Source organism: Cucurbita pepo, chromosome LG04 (genome assembly GCF_002806865.2).
Source record: "Cucurbita pepo subsp. pepo cultivar mu-cu-16 chromosome LG04, ASM280686v2, whole genome shotgun sequence".
Taxonomy (NCBI): domain Eukaryota; kingdom Viridiplantae; phylum Streptophyta; class Magnoliopsida; order Cucurbitales; family Cucurbitaceae; genus Cucurbita; species Cucurbita pepo.
This window is the reverse complement of record NC_036641.1, coordinates 6,830,639-6,849,851: the sequence shown is the minus strand read 5'-3', so window position 1 is coordinate 6,849,851 and position 19,213 is coordinate 6,830,639. Positions and strand designations below refer to the sequence as shown.

General features: G+C 37.7%; 4 protein-coding genes and 1 non-coding gene across 5 annotated transcripts; 2 read left to right on the top strand and 3 right to left on the bottom strand.

Annotated features, from left to right (window-relative positions):
* Positions 1–71: 71 nt before the first annotated feature.
* On the bottom strand, positions 72–4,492 carry LOC111792419 (threonine--tRNA ligase, chloroplastic/mitochondrial 2-like). The gene is made up of 8 exons (XM_023673873.1): positions 4,141–4,492; positions 3,761–3,907; positions 3,482–3,629; positions 1,997–2,250; positions 1,536–1,913; positions 1,101–1,409; positions 775–975; positions 72–464 (listed from the first exon to the last, which is right to left on the bottom strand). The coding sequence occupies exons 1-8, from the start codon at positions 4,459–4,461 to the stop codon at positions 204–206; spliced, it is 2,019 nt and encodes a 672-aa protein (XP_023529641.1). The 5' UTR covers positions 4,462–4,492; the 3' UTR covers positions 72–203.
* A 574-nt stretch (positions 4,493–5,066) lies between these two features.
* Positions 5,067–9,419, top strand: LOC111792474 (putative MO25-like protein At5g47540). The gene is made up of 11 exons (XM_023673977.1): positions 5,067–5,443; positions 6,261–6,422; positions 6,528–6,646; positions 6,739–6,813; positions 6,954–7,047; positions 7,698–7,757; positions 7,877–7,945; positions 8,165–8,263; positions 8,720–8,764; positions 8,858–8,960; positions 9,054–9,419. Exons 1-11 carry the CDS (start codon positions 5,324–5,326, stop codon positions 9,161–9,163), a joined length of 1,056 nt encoding a protein of 351 aa, XP_023529745.1. The 5' UTR covers positions 5,067–5,323; the 3' UTR covers positions 9,164–9,419.
* Positions 9,420–10,219: 800 nt separating this feature from the next.
* LOC111792459 (cytochrome b561 and DOMON domain-containing protein At5g47530-like) lies at positions 10,220–11,834 on the bottom strand. The gene is made up of 2 exons (XM_023673946.1): positions 11,137–11,834; positions 10,220–10,989 (listed from the first exon to the last, which is right to left on the bottom strand). The coding sequence occupies exons 1-2, from the start codon at positions 11,740–11,742 to the stop codon at positions 10,426–10,428; spliced, it is 1,170 nt and encodes a 389-aa protein (XP_023529714.1). The 5' UTR covers positions 11,743–11,834; the 3' UTR covers positions 10,220–10,425.
* A 179-nt stretch (positions 11,835–12,013) lies between these two features.
* On the bottom strand, positions 12,014–12,095 carry TRNAS-GCU. The gene has a single exon. It is a non-coding gene; the product is annotated as a tRNA-Ser (tRNA).
* Positions 12,096–16,759: 4,664 nt separating this feature from the next.
* On the top strand, positions 16,760–18,375 carry LOC111792461 (cytochrome b561 and DOMON domain-containing protein At5g35735-like). The gene is made up of 3 exons (XM_023673949.1): positions 16,760–17,657; positions 17,734–17,988; positions 18,076–18,375. The coding sequence occupies exons 1-3, from the start codon at positions 17,043–17,045 to the stop codon at positions 18,370–18,372; spliced, it is 1,167 nt and encodes a 388-aa protein (XP_023529717.1). The 5' UTR covers positions 16,760–17,042; the 3' UTR covers positions 18,373–18,375.
* The last annotated feature ends 838 nt before the right edge of the window (positions 18,376–19,213 follow it).

Below are 19,213 nucleotides of genomic sequence, written 5' to 3'. Positions count from 1 at the left end.
CCCAACCCAACCAAAAAAAATTTATGGATGGGTTGAGTTGGATTCATTAATTAATAAGAGGATTGTTTGAGTTGAAAAAAATTACCATCCAAACAATTGGATTAAATCTAAAAAATATTTCAACCCGACCCAACGCATGAACACTTTGAGATCAAGTAACAAATATATCCCCAAACTACAACGAGAATAGGCTCATCAGAACTTCAAAACGTTGTTCTATTCTCTGAGGCAAACTTGATTCTTCCAACAAAATCATCAACTGTTATGGTCCCTATCTCCCCACCAAACCTTGATCTCACCGTCACAGTTTGCGTCTCGACTTCCTTGGCGCCAACAACCGCCATTAACGGTATTTTTTTGGTCTCTGCATTTCTAATAAGCTTCGGCAACCTCTCGCCATGACAGACTTCTGCTCGAACGCCAACAGCCTTGAGTTTTTTCGTCACCTCTTTGCAGTATGGGAGCTGAGATAAACATGTTAATGAAGATTTCAATGGAAGATTACTACTTCAATACCTAAAATGAGTTCATAGATATGATTCAGTTAGCAGTTCAAATTTACGGGATCCCGTCCCCTCGAATGACCATCGCCATCATGGACCTGATTCTACTAAGAAACCCTTTGGAATTCCTTCATGGGGATTGTTGGCAATGAGATTTTACACATTATCAAGACAAGATCATGCAAGTTTTCATGACAGTCAAACAAGTCCAACAAGATTACTATCATAATCATGAACTGCAGGTAGTTTTTTGCCTATATATAGTAATCACCTGGGCATCTGTCACAGGCAAAACTCGAACTTGAATTGGAGAAAGCCATAACGGAAAGTCCCCGGCATAATTTTCTATTAGAATACCGAAGAATCGTTCCAGAGATCCCAGCACCGCACGGTGAATCATGATAGGTCTCTTCTTTTCGGAGTTCGAATTAACATATGTGATGTCGAAACGCTGAGGTAAATTAAAATCAACCTGAAAATAAGAACTTAAACATTACAAAAGGAACAGTTTTCTACGATCATACTCAAAGTCAGACCCATAAGGACAGTGAGAAAGAAATTCTGCTTGGATTCAGCCATATAAAGTTGAGAAATTGCCTGTATGGTTGAGCATTGCCACTTCCTTCCCAACGCATCCTCGATTTTAATATCGATTTTCGGTCCATAAAAGGCTCCACCACCTTCATCAATATCATAGCCCCATCCCTTATCACTTAGAGCATCTCTAAGAGCAGATGTTGCTTTGTCCCAGATATCATCATTCCCCACTGATTTTGGTGGTCTAGTAGAGAGATTGACTTCAAATTTGTTAAAACCAAATTGAAGTAGCAGCTCTTCTGTTAGATCTAGGACACCTCTAATTTCATCTTTGATTTGATCATCCAAACAAAATATGTGAGCATCATCCTGCGAAATCCGCAAAAAAGACGAGTAAAGCAGCCAAATCAGTTTCGTTTTTCCACGTAGAGCAGATCACAACTTGTAAAGTTTGGACAAGCAAACGAATAATGAAAGCATCAATGATATATGCACCTGGGTGAAACCTCTGACACGGAAAAGACCGTGCAAGCTACCAGACAGCTCATATCTATATACCGTCCCCAATTCGGCGACCCTAATAGGAAAATCTTGATAGGAGGTAAGCCTCCTTTTGTAAAATAGAATATGGTAAGGACAATTCATAGGCCGAAGTTGATAAAGCTCGTCCTCGACATCCATCTGATTATACATATTTTCGGCGTAGAAGTCTGAATGACCACTGGTTTTCCAAAGCTCTGCCTTTGCTACATGTGGGGTATAGAGCAGATCATAACCACGTTCCCTGTGTAATTTTTTCCATAAATCTTCTATTATGCTCCTCACAACGGCGCCCTTCGGATGCCAGAATACCAAACCTCCCCCAGCATCATCCTGTGTTCAGCCCAAATAAATCTAAAGAGCATAACTCTAGCTATCAGCAAGAACTTCATAATAGTTTTGGAGGAAATCTAAACCTGAATGGAAAATAGATCAAGATCTTTTCCGAGGCGTCTGTGATCACGTCGTTTGGCCTCCTCTTTGAAGTGAAGGTATGCTTTTAATTGCTCTTCTGTCTCCCATGCAGTGCCATATATCCTCTGTAACATTGGATTCTTTTCATCTCCTCTCCAGTATGCGCCTGCAACTGTTTCAAGTTCAACAGCTCTTTTGTTGATTTTCCCAGTAGATTCAACATGGGGGCCAGCACAAAGGTCCCACCATTCATTCCCTGTGAAGAATACAGGACATTACAAATGAGTGAAGATGCTAATAAAAATTTCCAGCTTCGACCTGGGAGTAGCGGCTGATCAAAATAGACCAAGCTCACCACAGGATGTTCTTAATTTACTAGACAATTGATCCACCATTTGCTGCCTTTTGCAGCTACTAAATGTCCAACACAATCTTGGTCTTCCTTCTTTTAAGTGTCGAAACGAATGAAATGTGGTGATGAATACCAAAGACAGAAAGTTTTCGGAGTAGTTGGAGTACACTCTTTTCGTTATTTAGCAAGCAAATTCCCAAAGTTGCTCCAATGTTAAGTTTCAACCAAATACATGAAGTTCTAACATTATTCCAGAGGGAAAAGGGGATTAAAAAGAATGAGGGTTGCAGAACCAGAAACAATAGCAAGCTGTTAATAATTTAACAAATATGAGAAAATAACGGAGGAAATATACCAAAAAGAAAAAAAATCAGAGAACAAAAAGTGGGAGGTTTCCACGCCATTATAAAGAATGTTTCGTTCTCCTCCCCAATTTATGTGGGATCTCACAATCCACCCCCTTGAAGGCCCAGCGTCCTTGCTGGCACACCGCCTCGTGTCCACCCCCCTTCGGAGCTCAGCCTCCTTGCTGGCACATCGCCCGGTGTCTGGCTCTATTAAAACAGCCCAAGCCCACCGCTAGCAAATATTGTCCTTTTTGTGCTCTCTTCCGGGCTTCCCCTCAAGGTTTTAAAACGCATCTGCTAGGGAGAGGCTTCCACACTCTTATAAAGAATGTTTCGTTCTCCTCCCCAACTAATGTTGGATCTCAAAATTCATCCCCCTCTGGGGCCCAACGTCCTCGCTAGCATTCATTCCCTCTCCAATCGATGTGGGACCCCCTAATCCACCCCCCTTCGGAGCTCAGCCTCCTCATTGGCACATCGTCCGGTGTCTAGCTTTGATACCATTTATAACAGCTCGAGCCCACCGCTAGCAGATATTGTCCTCTTTGAGCTTTTGCTTCTGAACTTGTAAGAGAAGAGGTTTTAAAACGCGTCTACTAGGAAGAGGTTTCCACACCCTTACAAAGAATGTTTCGTTCTCCTCCCCAAAATTCATATGCCAAATTTCAAAGAAGATAAAATGGTCAAAGCCTTCGATCAACAAAAATATAAAAAATAATCAAGCACAAAATACAAAGGAGTCTCCAAAAGTTGCAATAGAGACGTACAAAGATGGTTGGAATTCCTACCAATATGATAGATGGTTATGGGGTCCTCTTTTATGCTTTCCAAAATCTCCATCTTGTATGGTTCGTTGATTGCCTCAATTCTCTTCTGAGCTTCATCCCTTGAAACTTCTTCTCTTACAAGTGGCAAGTTTCTGCTAATAATGCGTTCCTACAGATGATTTGAACAATAAATACCAAAACCTGAAAGCATAAACTAGTTTATAGGTTCCAAACCTTGTGATCTAAAATTATGAAGAAAACTCCCAGTGACTTTAGTGCTCATAGATTTGGTATACCAACCATTTCCTTCTTAATTTTCTTCAAATCCTTATCTCCCAATGGCTCCATATCAAAATCATAGTAAAACCCATTTTCTATCCATGGTCCAATAGTCACTTTAGCATCAGGAAAGAGCTTCTGTACAGCCATGGCCATTACATGGGCACACTGCAATTGAACAAACATAATTTAGTCAATAATTTAGTCAATTGAACAATTATTGCCAATGCCATTATGAAACTCCTGCCTAGTTCCGTCCTAAATTTCAAACTAGTAAACCCCATTAAGAATCTTGATTAAGCATCCAAAACTCTCAAATTCCCAGATAATAATCAATATCCATATTCAAAGGACATTTCGTCGAACACCTACAGGACAGTTCAAAGACAAAACAGAATTACCGTGTGACGAATTCTGAGAAGCTTCTCAGAGGATTCATTAGTTGGAAGAACAACCTTCTCACTTTCCTCCTTCTGGGTATCCACCAAATTTTCGTTCTGAGTCGAAATTGATGGCGCTGATGAATCAGTAGCCACTGCAATGGAAGTCGAGAATCCACTGGCCTTCTTGCGAGTGAAAAGAGACTTGTTCCTATTTCCTGCAAATTGGGTCGAAACTGCAAGGAAGAAACGAGATGTAGAGACGTTGGATGAAATGGGTCGCACGAGAGGAGGGTGGAGGAGTAAGCCAGTGGTAGTCGCCATTCTTTGAAGAACAAACATTAGAGAGAAGAGTATAAGGCTACGACTCCCTCTCCTCTGTCCTGTTGGAAACTTTGGATATTTGTTTTTATGTCCAAATTAAAAATAAAAAATAAAAATAATTAAAAAAAAATCCCAATAGTTTTAAATTTTCAAAAATTTTAATAATATTTTTAAATTAAAAAAAATTAAATATTCATGTCAAGCCGAGAGTAGCAAATATTGTCTCATTTGGGCTATTCGTTGTAAGCTTTCATTGGGCGACCACTTGAAAAGTATCGTGAGATCCCACGTTAAATGGTATCAGAGGCAAGCACTGAGTGGTGTGCCAATTGTAAGATTCCACGTCGATTCGTGAACTTGGGCTGTCACAAGTGGTATCATAACCAGACACCGAATGGCGTGCTAGTGAAGACGTTAGGCTCCAAGTGGTGGATTGTGGAATCCCGGACTTGAGCGGTTACCACAATGGCTAATATTTTATTTCAAAATTAACATGTTTCTCTAAATATTAAAAGAAAAATACGAATATGAATATGTGAAAAAAAAAGAAAAAAAAAATCATATTTTGAATAATTTTAGGTTATATTTTAATCACGATTACGATCAGGAACACCGTTTCCGATTTTCAGGATTGAATCATCGGTTGTGAATCGAGAAGTGAAATTCACGCGCCACCGCAGCGAAAGCCGATTCTTTTTGCTATATTTGTAGCCACCACCTCAATTTTTCAATGTCCAATAAAGCCTGTACCAGAACGACGCCCAATTTCTCCTCTTCACATGTTCGTATCTTCTCTTTTCCACCCAGATATTGTTATTCTATAACTAATTCAAACGATCGACGAACAGCAATATCGTTATTCTAAACCCGTTTAAAGATCATGAAAGGCCTTTTCAAGCCGAAGCCACGATCGCCATTGGAGCTCGTCCGGTACGCGCACGAGCTCCTCCTCTTCATTGACCGGAGCGATGGGGTTCGTGAGCAAAAACGGGAAGAGAAGGTACCTGTTGTTTTTCTATATGATTTTGTTAAAAATTCATCTAGGTTATCGATTTTCTCGATTTTGCCTCTGGTTTTCTTCATCATTGTTTGATTTTTAGAGATTAGGGCATTGTTCTTTGAATTTCGTTTGTTGATTGTTGCAATAGGCTCATATCAATCTTGATATTTGTTAAGATTATTTAGTTTATATGGCAAGAAATTGCATATCGTGGAGGATTGTTGGTAGAGGAGTCCCACGTCGGCTAATTAAGGGGTTGATCATGCGATCATAAGTAAGGAATACATCTCCATTGGTACGAAGCTCTCGGGAAAATCAAAAGCAAAAACATGAGAGCTTATGTTCAAAGTGGACAATATCATATCACTCTGGATGTCCGTGATTCCTAACATGGTATCAGAGTCATACCCTTAATCTAGCCATATCAATAGAATCCTCGAATAAAGAAGTTGAGCCTCGAAGGTGTAGTCAAAAGTGACTCAAGTGTAGAACAAAGGGTGTATTTTGTTTGAGGGCTCCAGAGAAGGAGTTGAGCCTCGATTAAGGGGAGGCTCTATGGTGTACTTTTTTCAAGGGAGGATTGTTGGGAGAAGAGTCTCACATCGGCTAATTAAGGAGTTGATCATGGGTTTATAAGTAAGGAATACATCTCCATTGGTATAAGGCCTTCTGGGAAACCAAAAGCAAAAAAGCAAAACCACGAGAGCTTATTCTCAAAGTGGACAATATCATACCATTGTGGAGGCCCGTGATTCCTAACCGTTTCTGTTCCCATGATATTGAAAATGACTTTGTGTTTGGATTGGAACTTATGCAGATATCTGAACTGAACAAAACCATCTCTCAAATGAGAACAATTCTTTATGGAAATGGTGAAGAAGAGCCAAATCCAGATGCTTGTGCCCAATTGACTCAGGAGTTCTTCAGGGAGAACACGTTTCGCCTGTTTATCGCTTGCATTCCGAGGCTAAACTCCGGGGTGAATGAACTTTCACTTGCATTTATATGATCATATTTTCATTTGATCCATTTCATAAACCTGCAAGTTATGTTGCTTGACTATTGTATATATCCTGACCTGCAGCTGCGCCAATGTGCAACTCATGTTCTAGCCAATCTGCAACGACAGCAGGTTAAGTCGCGGATGATCGCCTCCGACTACTTGGAGAACAACATGGATATTATGGACATTCTGATACCAGGGTAAGAACTGGGTAGTGTTTTAAGATTGAACCATCAAATTGTTAACATTACATGACAACATTCATTGATGGTTAATGATTGTCTCAATTTAGGTACGAAGATAGCGACATTGCTTTAACTTACGGTGCGATTGCGAGCGAATGCATACGACATCAGTGTGTTGCTAAGTATGAACCAGTTAATTCATTTCTTGCAAACATCTTGCTGAAAGAGTAGTATCATTTTGACATCTTTTTGCAGATGTTGGAAACCTGATGTAGTTTCCTCTTCTTTTTCTTTTTCCTTATCCCGAATCGTTTCGGTTCAGGTACATCCTGGAATCCGAGCATATAAAGAAGTTTTTTTATTACGTCCAGAATCCAATATTTTACGTAGCATCAGATGCTTCTGCAATTTTTAGAGTTAAGAATGAATTTCTTCTCTCCTCTCTTTTTAGCATATCTTATGTTTATTGTGGGTGTGTATATGTACTAATTGCTCGTAACGGCCAACCCTTATAAATAATGTTTTGTTCCCCTCTCCAACCGATGTGGGATCTTACAATCCACCCCCTTCATGGCCCAACGTCCTTGCTGGCACACCGTCCGGTATCCACCCCCTTCGAGGCTTAATGTCCTTGTTGGCACACCGTCCAGTGTCTGGCTCTGATACCATTTGTAACGGTCCAAGCCCACCGCTAGTAGATATTGTCCTCTTTGAGCTTGTCCTCTTTGAGCTTTTCCTTTCGAGCTTCCCTTCAAGGTTTTTTAAACGTGTCTGCTAGGGAGAGGTCTCCACACATTTATAAGTAATGTTTCGTTTCCCTTTCCAACCGATGTGGGATCTCACAGGTAACAACCAAAATTAACCTATCGACCTCAACCGAGTTTAACTAGTTAAGATATATATCATTGACAAAGATGTTAAGATTCGAGTCTCCCCATCTCATATGTTGTTAAACTAAAAAGACCAAATGAACCTTCGTTTACGTCACGAGTAATGGGTACTATGGTTTGGTATATTGAGAGAATCCTGTCTGTCAACTGAAACATCCTGAACTTATTCTATGCAGAAACTTTTGACAAGGCATAAATCTACTGTTACTGGATTTCTTACTACAAATTATGAGTGGGTAAGCATTAGATAAGTTATTTTCATTAGGTTGTCTTTGTCGTAATTTTGTTAATTGTTGGTTTCACTTGGATGAACAAGTTCATTGAAGTTGTTTGACAATTGTTTCTAATCTTTTAGTTCTTTGAAGAGTACAATACACAGTTGCTAGAATCGTCGAATTACATCACGAAACGACACGCCGTGAAGGTAAAGAGTGAACAAATGCCTATGACAAGCATGCTAATAGCCCTGTTATAGTTTACATGTTTAGATTCTCTCTGTTACAACCAATGGACGTATCGAGTACGATACCTCGACTTAATATGTTTCGAGTTTGTTATCTCAAAGATTATGTATTTCCATGAAGTGATATCAAGAAGCATTTGCTGCCATTTCATGATATCAATGTTGTGTACACTATTTCAGTTGCTGGGCGATATACTACTTGATAACTCTAACGCTGTTGTGATGGTTCGATACGTGAGCTCATTGGATAACATGAGGATCTTGATGAACCTTCTCAGGGTAAACTCTCTCACTATTAAATGAAAACGTGCATTTTGAATGGTTTACACCCTTCCTATAACGGCTCAAACCCACCGCTAGCAGATATTGTCCTCTTTGGGCTTTCCCTCCAAGGCGTTTAAAATGCATATGCTAGGGATAGGTTTTTACACCCTTATAAAAAATGTTTCATTCCCCTTTCCAACCGATGTGGGATCTCACAATTCACCCCTTTGGAGCAAGCGTCTTCACTGACACTCGCCAATCAATGTGGGATCTCACAATTTGTAACACGGCCAAGCCCACCTAGCACTCTTTAGGCTTTCCTTTTTAGGTTTCTCCTCAAGGTTTTTAAAACACGTCTGCTAGGAAGAGGTTTCCATACCCTTATAAAGAATGCTTCGTTTTGTTCCCCTCTTCAATCGACGTGGATCTCATACTTCCTTTCTTTTCTCACCCCACATATTATACTTACAGGATCCAAACAAGATGATACAAAGAGACGCCTTCCATGTGTTCAAGGTACTGTTGAAGATCATTGAATGATTTGCACTACTAAGTTCCTCTTCTTATCTTTAGTAAAGCCTTTTTCTTTTTGTTGTTGCTGTTTATTAGCTATTTGTTGCAAATAAAAACAAGCCTCAAGAGATCACAGGTGTACTCGTTGCTAATAGAACGAAACTTCTTCGACTTCTCGACGAACTTAAACTAGATAAAGGTAACAATTAAAAAAAAGTTAAACTTCTGCTTCTTATATCATTTCATCAAAATATCGAATGTTCATGAATGATTGATCACTTTTTGGTTCCAGACGATGAAGGGTTTGAAGAAGATAAAGCTCAAGTTATGAGAGAAATCTCCATGCTCGAGACAGGCGATCTCTGGTCTTTAGAGATAGAGAAAGACGAGATCCAATGCTGATTTCAGCTTCGTATGTTCGTTCTTTTTGCTCTCTCTTTGTTATTGCACCTTAAAACAGGTCGAGGTAAACATACAAGTCATTGTTTTTCTGCCTATTAATATGAAAAGCATGGAGATTTATCAACGTAGATTCATCGAGAATCATCATATATCACCAAAGTATAATGTAAATTCTTCATTTGATATAGCCATTCTTTGTATAGATAATACACCTTTTGTGAATCATTTATATATTGCTTCCATTGTGTTCCTCTTATTTTCCTATCTATGAGTTATCAATGGAGATTCTTTATTTTTTTTTATTTTTTTTTATTTTTGGCAACAACAGTTCGCACCATCTGTAAAAAAGAAAAAATCTTGCTCGTAAAATTTACGGTGTGTTCAAGGATGAGAAAAAATATTAGACACAATTCCGATACAAAGAATAGGTGAAGGAACATTTATTCGATCTCGATTGAATCTTGGAGTAGACCGTTGCATTCTATTCGATCTCATCTGAACATCATTTATATAAACGTTATAATCATTTGCATGGGTATGATCCCATGGTATGGCTCGATCAAGTATTACTTAGAGACTTTGATAATGATGATGAAGATAACACGAAATTAACTGCGACAATGAGAATTGACCTATTTTCTTCGTTGAACTAGAGTATGATCGTAGGCTGGCTCATTTTTATTCAAGTATTTAAATTATACTTTCACATGACTTGAGTAGGATCATAGGGTCGACTTTGGCCATACCTAACTTTCAATGAGTAGGATCATAGGGTCGACTTTGACTATACCTAACTTTCAACTTCAAATTAAATTTATCTCCAACTAAGTAGAGTCTAATTAGGGTTAGACGGGTTAGCCTCGTTAATTGTTCCAGCCTTAAGAAACTTATCTTTGCCTCAAAATTGTCTTCAAATAAGCGGGAATGACCGTACGGTATGACATGATTATGGTTGCAGCCTCGATCTTTCTAACTTTTAGAACAAAACACGTTCATTGAAACATAAAATTGTACCTTACACGAACGAGATAGGTTTATAACACAACAAATCTTAACAAAATTCTCTCTTTGAAGCAAAGAGATTCGTTTATTGATACAATGGAAAAGAATGTTCCACAAATACAATCATGAATTATAAGCAAAGAAGCACTCTATCTTTACAAAAATAGGTATAAAGAAAAGCAAACACTAACACTCTCACGTATGAATCAAAAGATAAAGTAGGAAATTTGCGAAGAACAAATAGAAAACAGGGGAGCTGATTATACTCTGTTTTCTACTTTAGCAGTGTGGGGAGAGATGTTGTGTGGGAACTTGTTGGAGTTGGATCTCCTTCTCTTGATCACAATGAACCATGTGATAGCTTCCAGCACCAACGCCACAGCGCCCAACAAGATGATCACTCCGCTGTAAGCCCGTCTCCATTTATTGTCGGGGCTCAAGATTTTGAAGCCTTCGAACACATTGATGATGCTCATGATGATCACGCTGTATCCCATGGAGTGATGGTAAATGTTCCAGTAGATTCTGTACTTATGATCCTTCTTCGGCCTCAAAAGCAGAGCGAATACCTGAACACTTCCCAACACGAACAGAGCAATCCCAATGTTACGATGGGTGTTGTACTGAACTGCTGCCGACTCGCCGCCGAGTTTGATTCCGGTGGCCCACCCGGCAACTCCCACGGCGTAGGCGGAGGTCTGGCAGGCCACGTGAAGGTAAAACCAGGCTGGATCTGCCGCCTTGAACACCTTCAAATACCTTGCGAAAATGGCTCCCATTGGCATCAAAGTCCCCCAGCTGACCGCATTCAGCACTCCGTGAATCTGAGAATCCGAATCCCAATTGGGTGTTAGAATTTATCGAAATCCCCAAAAGGGTTTTGCAAATGGGAAGATTAAAACAGACCCATATCATCAAAACCCCACAATTCATTCAAATTCAAATTCAAATTCAAATTCAAACCCACTTACGTTTCTCCTCCTAAGAACAGAATCCACCGCCGCCGTGGTCGACCCAGTAAGCAAATCCAGAGTAGCGAGGGACCTTCTATTATCGCCAGTGAAGGCGTGGGGGAGAGGAGAACCCTGCGCCATGGGACCTTCCTGCCAGACCTGATTGACGGTGGTCATGCCGGGGGGAAGAGAAATGGTTGCAAAAATGGTCATTTCGTTGTTGTCATAAGTGGCGGAGAGTTGAGGAACCTCAAAGCTCAAGCGGCTCTGTTGCATAGTCGGAGAAGGGAGGTCGATGCTGGAAGTGTAAACGTGAGGGAGGCCAGAGGAGTTCGGGTAGGCTATAAGAGCTTGAGAGCCAAACATGGCGAGGGCATTTGGGTTAATGGCCCAAGCAATCCATTGATTGGGAGAGGTGGAAGGGCGTCGGAAGGCCATCCTGAAGGAGGTGTTGGATGGATGAAAGGTCCAATGGAGGAAAGAATTAAGGACAGGATGATCCACACAGGCCGCAAAGACTTCATTGCTGGCGAAATTATGGTTTTTGCAAGTCTGCCCAGCGGCAGAGAGGCAGAGAGAGAAGAGAAGCAGAGCATTGAGGAAGGTTTGGAGTTTGGTTTCCATGGCGGATTAGAATGATGGAGAATGAGAAACAGAGGAGAAGATGAATGAATTTATAGAGGAAAGAAGATGAAATGCAGAGTGGACGCCATGGAAAAGGGGAAGAAACGCAGAGTCCACGCGTAGGGTTTAATCTTCCACTTTCTTTGAACAATTTTCAAACTTGCTGACCCCGTTTCGTTGAATTCTCCACAGTTTCAATCATTTTTTAATTAATTTTATTTAGTCATAAAAAAAATAATAAATAAATAAAAAAGAATAATAATAAAAGAATCGTCGCCTGAGAGATTCGAACTCTCGCGGGGAAACCCCATGTACTTAGCAGGCACACGCCTTAACCACTCGGCCAAAGCGACGACATTTGTTAAATTTAATATATTTAGATATATAATCTATAATAAAACTCCAATTTTTAACTTCAACCAATAATATAAAATATCAAAATAAAAAATTTAAAAAAAAATCTAAATAATTATTTTTCAACCACTTCGGTCAAATTTTAAACCACAGTAAATAATAAATAAATTTTTTTAAATGAAAAAGATATATATATCTTATGGATCACTAAATTTTAAATTTTATGTTTAATAAATTATTAATGGATTAAAAAGAATTAATTATCTCTCTCTTTTGATTTTCTTGATCGGTAATATCTGCAGAACAACGAAGAGAGTAGTGATCTCGACGTGTTAATATCAATTTCTTAATATCCAATCTTAGCTTAAAAGCTTTGGTCTTAAGAGTGAGAAAAACATTGACTTTTTTTTTTTTTAAGAACACTTGATTATTTTATGGTAACTACGAGTCAACGGGGAAGAAGTCAACAAAATTAGGCAACTTGATTATAAATTTGTAAGCATTTGATCGGTTTGAATACAATTTTCCAACAAATTATTGTTTGGATATGGAATTTTGAGGTCCAAAAAGGCTGTGGGAGAATGATTACGCCACTTTCCTCTCATTTTCCACCATCATGTATGTATGAATCTTTGAACCGACTTATATTTTTATATACGTATGGGTATCGGTACGTGCATGCATTATCAAATGAGTTTAAACTTCTACGTTGAATGGTTTCATATCGTGGGTTGAATGGTTTCATATTCACGAGTATTGAATCAGCTAGCTTGTGTTCACATTTCAACTGTTCTCACGGGACTGTTTACTACATTTGATTGCTAAGAGAGCCCGTAAGATGTTAGTTATACTTTATATACGCATTGGTGTACTTATGTGCATGCATTTTCAAATGGGTTTAAATGTTTACGTTAAATGGTTTGATATTCACGAGTATTGAATCAGCTAGCTTGTGTTCACGGGACTGTTTAGTGCATTTGATTGCTAAGATACCTTGTAAGATGTTAGTTATACTTTATATACGCATTGATGTACTTATGTGCATGCATTTTCAAATGGGTTTAAACTTCTACGTTGAATGATTTGATATTCACAAGTATTGAATCAGCTAGCTTGTGTTCACATTTCGACTATTCTCACGGGACTGTTTACTGCATTTGATTGCTAAGAGGGCTTGTAAGATATTAGTTATATTTTATATACGTGTTGGTGTACTTACGTGCATGCATTTTCAAATGGGTTTAAATTTTAACGTTGAATGATTTGATATTCACGAGTATTAGGTCAACTTGTTCGCATTTCGACTATTCTCAGGGGACAACTTTATTCTATTGTATTGATGTTAGACTATAGACACGAACGTACTTTTACTTTTATATATGTATTGGTGTATATATGTTTATGTATTTTCAAATGGGTTTAAATTTCTACGTTGAATAATTCGATATTCACGAACACTAGGTCAACTTGTTCGCATTTCGAGAATTCTCACCGGACAATTTATTTACTTTATTGCATTTGGTTGCTATGATAACTTCTAAGATATTCACGAGTATTGGTCTAGTTTCTATGCATTTTAACTATTCTAACGAGACAACTTCTTTACTTTTATTTTATTTAATTGTCAAGATGACTCGTAAACTATTAAATTTGAGGTAGGTTACTGTTTGTGAGGTCCCACATTGATTGGTGAGGAGAACAAACCACTATTTATAAGGGTGTGAAAATCTTCTCGTAGCAGACGCGTTTTAAAGCCTTGAGGAGAAGCCCGAAAGGTAAAGTACAAAGAGGACAATATCTGTTAGCGGTGGATCTGGGCCGTTACAAATGGTATCAGAGCCAGACATCGGATGACGTACCAGCCTTCTCACTATTCCCCGAAGGGGGGTAGACACGAGGCAGTGTACCAGCGAGGACGCTGGCCCCGAAGAGAGGTGGATTGTAATGTCCCACATTGATTTTTAAAGCCTTGAGGGGAAGCCCGAAAGAGAAAGTCCAAAAAAGATAATATCTGCTAGCCGTGATCTACCATTATTTGAACTCACATCATTACTTAAATTGGGTTAGATAGAAGGCACATTAAGGAGGGGTAGTTGAGGTATAAAATAATGGTCAAGTATTATAAAACATTTCAACCACAAATAATTTATTATTTTCCAAACAACATCACACCCATAATAAATAAATAAATAAATAAATAAATAAATAAATAAATAAATAAATAAATAAATAAATAAATAAATAGGTCGATCTTATTTTGATAGGCCGACCGTATTTGCTAAATAAGGTCATTAATGGTAATCTATGTCTTATTCACTGAGCTATGTTTGAATTGGTCAGATCATTTTCTACATCGTTTAATGTCCGACTACTTTAAAGTATTCTTGAACGTTCTTTTTAATCAATTTAGATAAATTAAAATTTTCGTGTCAAATCTGTATGGTCGAATTGTTACGTCTATAAAATAATCTAAGTTGTGGTGTATTTTTGTCCGTAATTTAAATTCGATTCGACTGTTACAATTGTTACGAATTTAACATTTATAACAAATGTTCATACTACTGATTATTAATGTAGCATGTATGGTAAATAAATATGTATTTTTTAAATAATAAAAAAAATGAATAATCCGACCACTCAATCCATTCTAATCCAAAAATTTAGGGTTGGATTTGGTTGTGAACTGGGTCATTCAAGTCTATCAATCTAACCAATCCGAAATTTTGAGTTGGTCTAAATATTTTATTCAACCTGATTCGTGTATACCCATAATTTACATTTGATTTCTGTAATTTTATTCGAGTGGTGATTTGGTTACTCGTTAAGTAATCTGGGTAAAACTTGTATCGATTTGATTCTCGACAATATAGTTCCCTTAATTTAACAAAGTTACTCATGAAGTAAACTCGGTAAAATTTGTATTGATATAAATATTTAGTTCTCTTAATTTAATTACGATTTGGTTACGTTCACGATGGTTTTCATTATCTTCGACTATAATTAAAGGATTAAAATTAGGTGTATAATAATTTTTTTAAAATGAGTATTTTTCATATGTCTATAAATGAAATAAATATTATGGAAAATGTATGTGAACACAGATGAAAACGGCGTCGTCTAGTGAGGTTTGGAGAGCAAAACAGGTTAAACGGAACGAACGACACAATTTAATATTTATTTAAAATTCTTTTTTATAAATCAAACAAACAAACACAAGAATATATATAAAAAAAATTATTTCAATAAATTTATGAAAATATGTACTTTTCTTCCCTCGATTTAGCAAAATAACTCTCAAATACATGGACGTTTGTGATTATGAATTGTGTAACGACCCAAATTTAAGATTTGAAATACGAGTTCTACATTTGACGGCCTCAAAATTCTCTTGCATCTCTTACGACATGGTCATACTCTCTAACGATAGTTAAGATGATGAAAGATGTAATTACAAGGATAAAACATACTTTTGACCCAACTGTAATTATAAATAAGTAAATGATTGACTTGCTTCTAATGATAAGATCAATAGACATACCTTACCGGTGCATAAGAGTGTAACTATAAATCTATAATGGAGTGAGTGTAAGTTGGCTCGGGTCAACCCGAAGGTTTTGCCCATGAACCCAAAACCGAACCGATTTAGTTCGAGTTCAGAAAAATGAACCCAACCCTACCCGAAATGCTAATCCAACCCAACCCAGTTGGGTTGGGTTGGTCCGGGTTGCCGGGTTGCCGGGTTGAATATACACCCCTAAGTGTAACTATAGATCTATAATGGAGTGACTATAGTTAATAGATGAAAATTGATTAGTTAATGAATTTAATTAATCAAATTTATATTATTGGAGGTTATAATCCGTAGATTCATAATATTTAATTGTTATTTCACTTTAAAAGGTTTAATTTAATTGAAAGAAAAAAAATTAGTGTTTAAATTAATATTTAACATATTAAAAATAGATTTAAATTTAAATGTTTAAATTAATATTTAATATATTAGATATATTAAAAAAAAAAGAAAAATATATTTATTATATTTTTACCTTAATTAATTTAAAATGTTTAAATTAATATTTAATATATTTAATATATTTAAAAAAATAAAAATATATTTATTGTATTTTTACCTTAAATATTAAAACTATTAATATTAATATATTAGGTACATTAAATTAAAAAAAAATATTTAAAATTGGAATGAGATTCAAATTAAAATATAAATATGATTTGAACGAAATATTATATCTTAATTAGATATTTAAATATATTATTTGGTAAAGATTCTCGAGTAATATTTATAAATAGATCCTAAAGTTGAGTTGTAATGACACACTTTCCCGACTTTATTTCTTCTTTCTTCTTTCAATTTCTTTGTGATTTTTTTTAAGTCTTGACTTTGTTCGAGTCGTAACAAGGAAGATCCAGTGGGTACAAGCTATAGTTTCTACAAAAATAGAGTTCTTCTATCGTTTTTATTGCTTTCTTTTAATTTTTAATAAAATCAAAACGGTTCATAACGCTTTTACCCATGAATGAAGAGTTAGTTCCCTTTAGATAAAGGATATCTCGTGTCTCGGGATGTCATCATAAAGCATAAGTAATACTCGAGAGCTCCGATAATTATAAAAAAAATTAAAAAATTAAAAAAAAAAATGTACCCATCTTATAAAATATAATTCATACCCAATAATTAATGCATGAATTTATGTGGGTCGGTAAGCATTATAACGATGGAGGCCGTTGGAATTAGTCAACCGTTTCAAGGGCTTTGCCTTGTCTCTCTCTCTTAGGTGTCTACCAAGGAGAAACAGAGTGTTTCATAAACCAAATAAAATTCACAAATTTACTGAATTTTCATTCGAATTAATCCCAATAAATACTCACTTTCTTCTTCTTCTTCTTCCTCCCTGAATCCACAGCAGAAACTGAAACAGAGTTCAGCCATGGAAATGAAACTCTGGAGCTTGTTCTTCTCTGTTCTGACCCTCCTCCTCTGTTCCTGCCGGCCGGCGTCCGCTCAGATTTGCAGAAGCTACAATGGGTTTGCAACGAATGAAGTGTTCGCAGCCTGTGTGGATCATCCAGTGCTCAATACTTTCCTCCATTGGAGCTACAATCCATTGAACAGCACCTTGAGAATGGCCTTCCGGCGCCCTTCCACCTCTCCCAATCAATGGATTTCATGGGCCATTAACCCACAGGGCCTCGCCATGTTTGGATCTCAAGCTCTCGTCGCTTACCGGAATTCCTCTGCTCTCCCTCATGCTTACACTTCCAGCGTCGATCCCCCTGGTCCGACCCTGCAACAGAGCACCCTGAGCTTCGCGGTTCCTGATCTTGCAGCGACTTATGTCAACAACGAGCTCACCATTTTCGCAACGATTCGGCTCCCCTCCAACATGAAGACCATTAATCAAGTCTGGCAGGTTGGTCCCATGATCGGTGGCTCTCCATCTTCCCATTCGCTCGCCGAAGAAAACAGAGCATCCAGATCTAAACTCGATTTGCTTACTGGATCCTCCTCGGCGGCGGAGGATACCGTTTTGAAGAAGAGAAACGTAAGTTTTCCGATCTGGGTTTGTTTGATTCTCTCGATTTGTGAAACCCTTTTGTGAAATCGGTTTAATTTTTCAGATTCATGGGGTTTTGAACGCTGTTAGTTGGGGGACATTGATGCCGATCGGCGCCATTTTCGCTAGATATTTGAGGGCTTTCAAAGGTGCAGATCCGGCCTGGTTTTACCTTCACGTCGCTTGTCAATCCTCCGCCTACGCCGTCGGTGTCGCCGGTTGGGCTACCGGCCTAAAACTCGGCAGAGATTCCACCGCCGTTCAATACAACACCCACCGCAACATCGGAATCACTCTGTTCGTGTTCGGAACTCTTCAGGTACCAAAAACACAACAAAAATCCACAAACCCAAATCAAAATTTCTCGAAATCCGCACTAATTTCGATCTGGGTTTGATTCATTCAGGTTTTCGCTCTCCTTTTGAGGCCGAAGAAGGATCACAAATACAGAATCTACTGGAACGCATACCATCACTCGATCGGATACAGTGTGATTGTTCTGAGTATCATCAATGTCTTCAAAGGATTAGATATCTTGAGGCCCGATGAGAAATGGAAACGGGCTTACACCGGAATCATCATCTTCTTGGGCGCCGTCGCCGTGGTTCTTGAAGTGATCACATGGATCATTGTGATGAAGAGAAAGAGATCCAGCTCTGATGATAAGTTTCCTCATAACAATAATGGACAAAACGGGGTTTGATCATTGATGATTTACATTTTTAAGTGTTTTTTTTGTTTCTTTTGGATTTTCTATTTTTAGAGATTGGTAGTGAGGTTATTATATTTATAGATAATTCTTTTTTTTTTTAAGGGTTTCTAATTTTATTAATAAAATCTCAAAAAATATTATTCCGCTATTATTTCATATCCTTAGAGGGAAGAGGTGTAGATTCTCTCTGACAGATGTGTTTTAAAACTAAGGTTGATGTCGAAAACTTTGATTTTGGATATTAGTAAAGTATAGTAAAACGCTATATTGGTAAAGCTACGGGTAGATATCGGTGAAGCTATATGTGGTAGACAAAAAGCTATATGGAGCACTATTTGACTCTCCTTCCTCTTTTCATCTTTCCCTCGCGGTACTTGTTTGCTATCGGTCTCTAGCCCATATTTAACTTTGGACAGAATTCACCGCCCGATTGGGGTTGCACGCCTCGTGGTGCAACAGGGTCCGAGCGTAACGAGGCTCTCACCCTCTCTAGCACCCCCTTTTAGGAGACTTGTGCCCAATCCGTCGCTGAGGATGCTTCTCCAGACAATAGATATTGATAAAGCTATATATGGTAGATAAAAAGCTACATGGGTATGGTAGATAGTTATATCACAATTATATCTAGTAAAACTATACATAGTAAGTTGAATCATATTATTTCTTCTTGTACATCACTGTAGTCATCAATACTGTTAAGAATATTTAGTAATAAATTATAGTTTACTATATATATTATATTTGATATTTTATTATAAGGCAAATATTAGATATTTGTCTTATTACCATAGGTATCTTTGTCATTTCCATTTATTACTATTTCCATATCCTT